A 2,106-nucleotide genomic window follows, 5' to 3' on the forward strand; every position below is an offset into this window, starting at 1 on the left:
GTCTAAAATGGTTTATAAAAAATAGGCTTAACATATTAAGCAACACTTAACACTCAATAGAAATGAATAGAAAAACAAAGATTCATAAAGTTCAACCCAAATAGTTGTGATAAGACTAATGATGATGGAGTACTCTTGGGTAAAAATAGTCCAGTTTCCCATAACTGCAAGTCAGTACATACAACGATAAGGAAAAAAAACATGCAAGCAATTCATTAAAAAATAAGGAATTATGAGCACTCAAGCCTCTCGTGGGTCTAGATTCAAATCATCTTCAGTTCAACCTTCTACAATTATGGAGCTATCCAGTTAATTTTATTAGTATTAATCCACAGAATTCAAAGGATCTTCGTAAAATAGAGAGTGATGGAAACGGGTGGATAATCTAATGGTTAGTTTAAATATTTCTATGACCCCATTTATGTAAATACACTATCATCAAATTTTTTACATATAGCCTACCAGAGATATTATTATAATGAGAATTTTAAATCTTGAAGGTAAACATCTTACAAGCACATAAACATAACTTTTATTACTTTGTCATCGTTGCATCCATTACAAAATGCAAAAAATTTTGAAGCCCTTCTTTTAAAGAGAACGGGGCGAGGAAGGTAGGAGAGCAAACTCTAGCATATAGAGATTAGAGAGCATAAATAAAGTGAAAATAAGCATTCTATAAATCTCAACCAACGCTATAAATATAAATTATGAAGGAAAAGGAAATCATTAGAAGAAACTAAATAATTAACATAGTCCTAAATAATTGCAAGCTTTGAAATTTACTGTGGTAGTGCAATAGACGCCAAACAACCCAGTATCACGGTAGTTGGTATTGAAAGCCATCATACTCTCAGCTAAGCCTTCTGAGCTGATTCGGCGAGCTAACTCAGACCTGAAAATTTAAATCATCGCTGTCCATGTTTATCTTGTAAAAACACAAAAAAACAATCTATTGTATTGGAAAAAATGTATTAGCAATTACAGGTTCATCTTACCCTGAACAATTACCTACACCAGCTGATTTGTTCCATGATCCAAGTAGAGTTTGAATCACCATAAGAGGAATAGAATTAGCATCAGTCCACTGATTTACGGACTTTATCCTATTGTAATGAAAAATTCCATCTAGCCCTATTATTTGTTAAATCCTATCATTCACTGCACTTAACGGATTTACCTTCACTCATAAATCTTAATTCCTGAAATAAAAAAGCCAAGTAATTTATCAAGGTTTAGCAAAATTTAACGGTTGTCATGCTAGAAAAATTTCAGGTTCTAATACTCTCAGATTTAATTAAATCTTGATTTACAAGATTTACTAAATCCTACTAATTGCCAAACATCTTCTATAATAACACAAACAAAAATTCTACCTCCTCCATCTCCCGGAGAATGACACCACGTTCCCTCTTAATGGCATGCTCGGGGAACCTCGAATTTTGCAAGATATCAGCAAGTACATCAACTGCAACTGCAATGTCCTTGGACTGAACATCAGCAAAGAAGGTTGTCTGCTCGCGTGAAGTATAGGCATTAAGCCGAGCACCCAAGTTCTCAATCTCTTCCTCTAGTGACTGAGAAGTCCTGCGCCTGGTGCCCTTAAAGATCATGTGCTCAAGGAAGTGAGCTGTTCCATTGGTCCCAGGAGTCTCAAACCGGCTCCCTGCATCAATCCAGACACCAATGGAGGCCATGTGCAAGGAAGACGCAGGGGCTGATTGGGTAACAACACGAATACCATTTGGAAGGGTTGATAAGCGAACTTGAGGGAAGAGTAGGAAGGGGGTATGATCTACAAGCCGTGGTTCAGGAGTGCTATGTTTTAGGAAGCGGGCATCAGGTATTGACTCTTCTAACGGTTTTGAACTCACATAGAGTGAAAGGCACCGCACCGTTGTACTGAATGAAAGTGCTGAAACCTTTCTCTTGATGCTAGATAACAGAAGTGCCATAAGAAAAGTTCATATGTTCCCTTCAAACCACAATTTGAAGGGAAAAAGAAATAAATTTGACTTTTATCAACTTAAAAGCGGACTCCACGCGGTATATTGAAGATCCAGGAGAAGACTGTAAACAACTTGTTCTGAAATCTGAACACAAGGA

The 2,106-nt window shown here is 36.6% G+C and overlaps 1 protein-coding gene across 1 annotated transcript; it reads right to left on the minus strand.

Annotated features, from left to right (window-relative positions):
• Window positions 1-1,154: 1,154 nt before the first annotated feature.
• LOC110094613 (probable mitochondrial-processing peptidase subunit beta, mitochondrial) lies at window positions 1,155-1,955 on the minus strand. The gene is made up of 2 exons (XM_020819878.2): window positions 1,377-1,955; window positions 1,155-1,202 (listed from the first exon to the last, which is right to left on the minus strand). Exons 1-2 carry the CDS (start codon window positions 1,953-1,955, stop codon window positions 1,155-1,157), a joined length of 627 nt encoding a protein of 208 aa, XP_020675537.2.
• Between the last annotated feature and the right edge of the window lie 151 nt (window positions 1,956-2,106).

Source organism: Dendrobium catenatum, unplaced genomic scaffold (assembly GCF_001605985.2).
Source record: "Dendrobium catenatum unplaced genomic scaffold, ASM160598v2 fragScaff_scaffold_1238, whole genome shotgun sequence".
NCBI lineage: Eukaryota > Viridiplantae > Streptophyta > Magnoliopsida > Asparagales > Orchidaceae > Dendrobium > Dendrobium catenatum.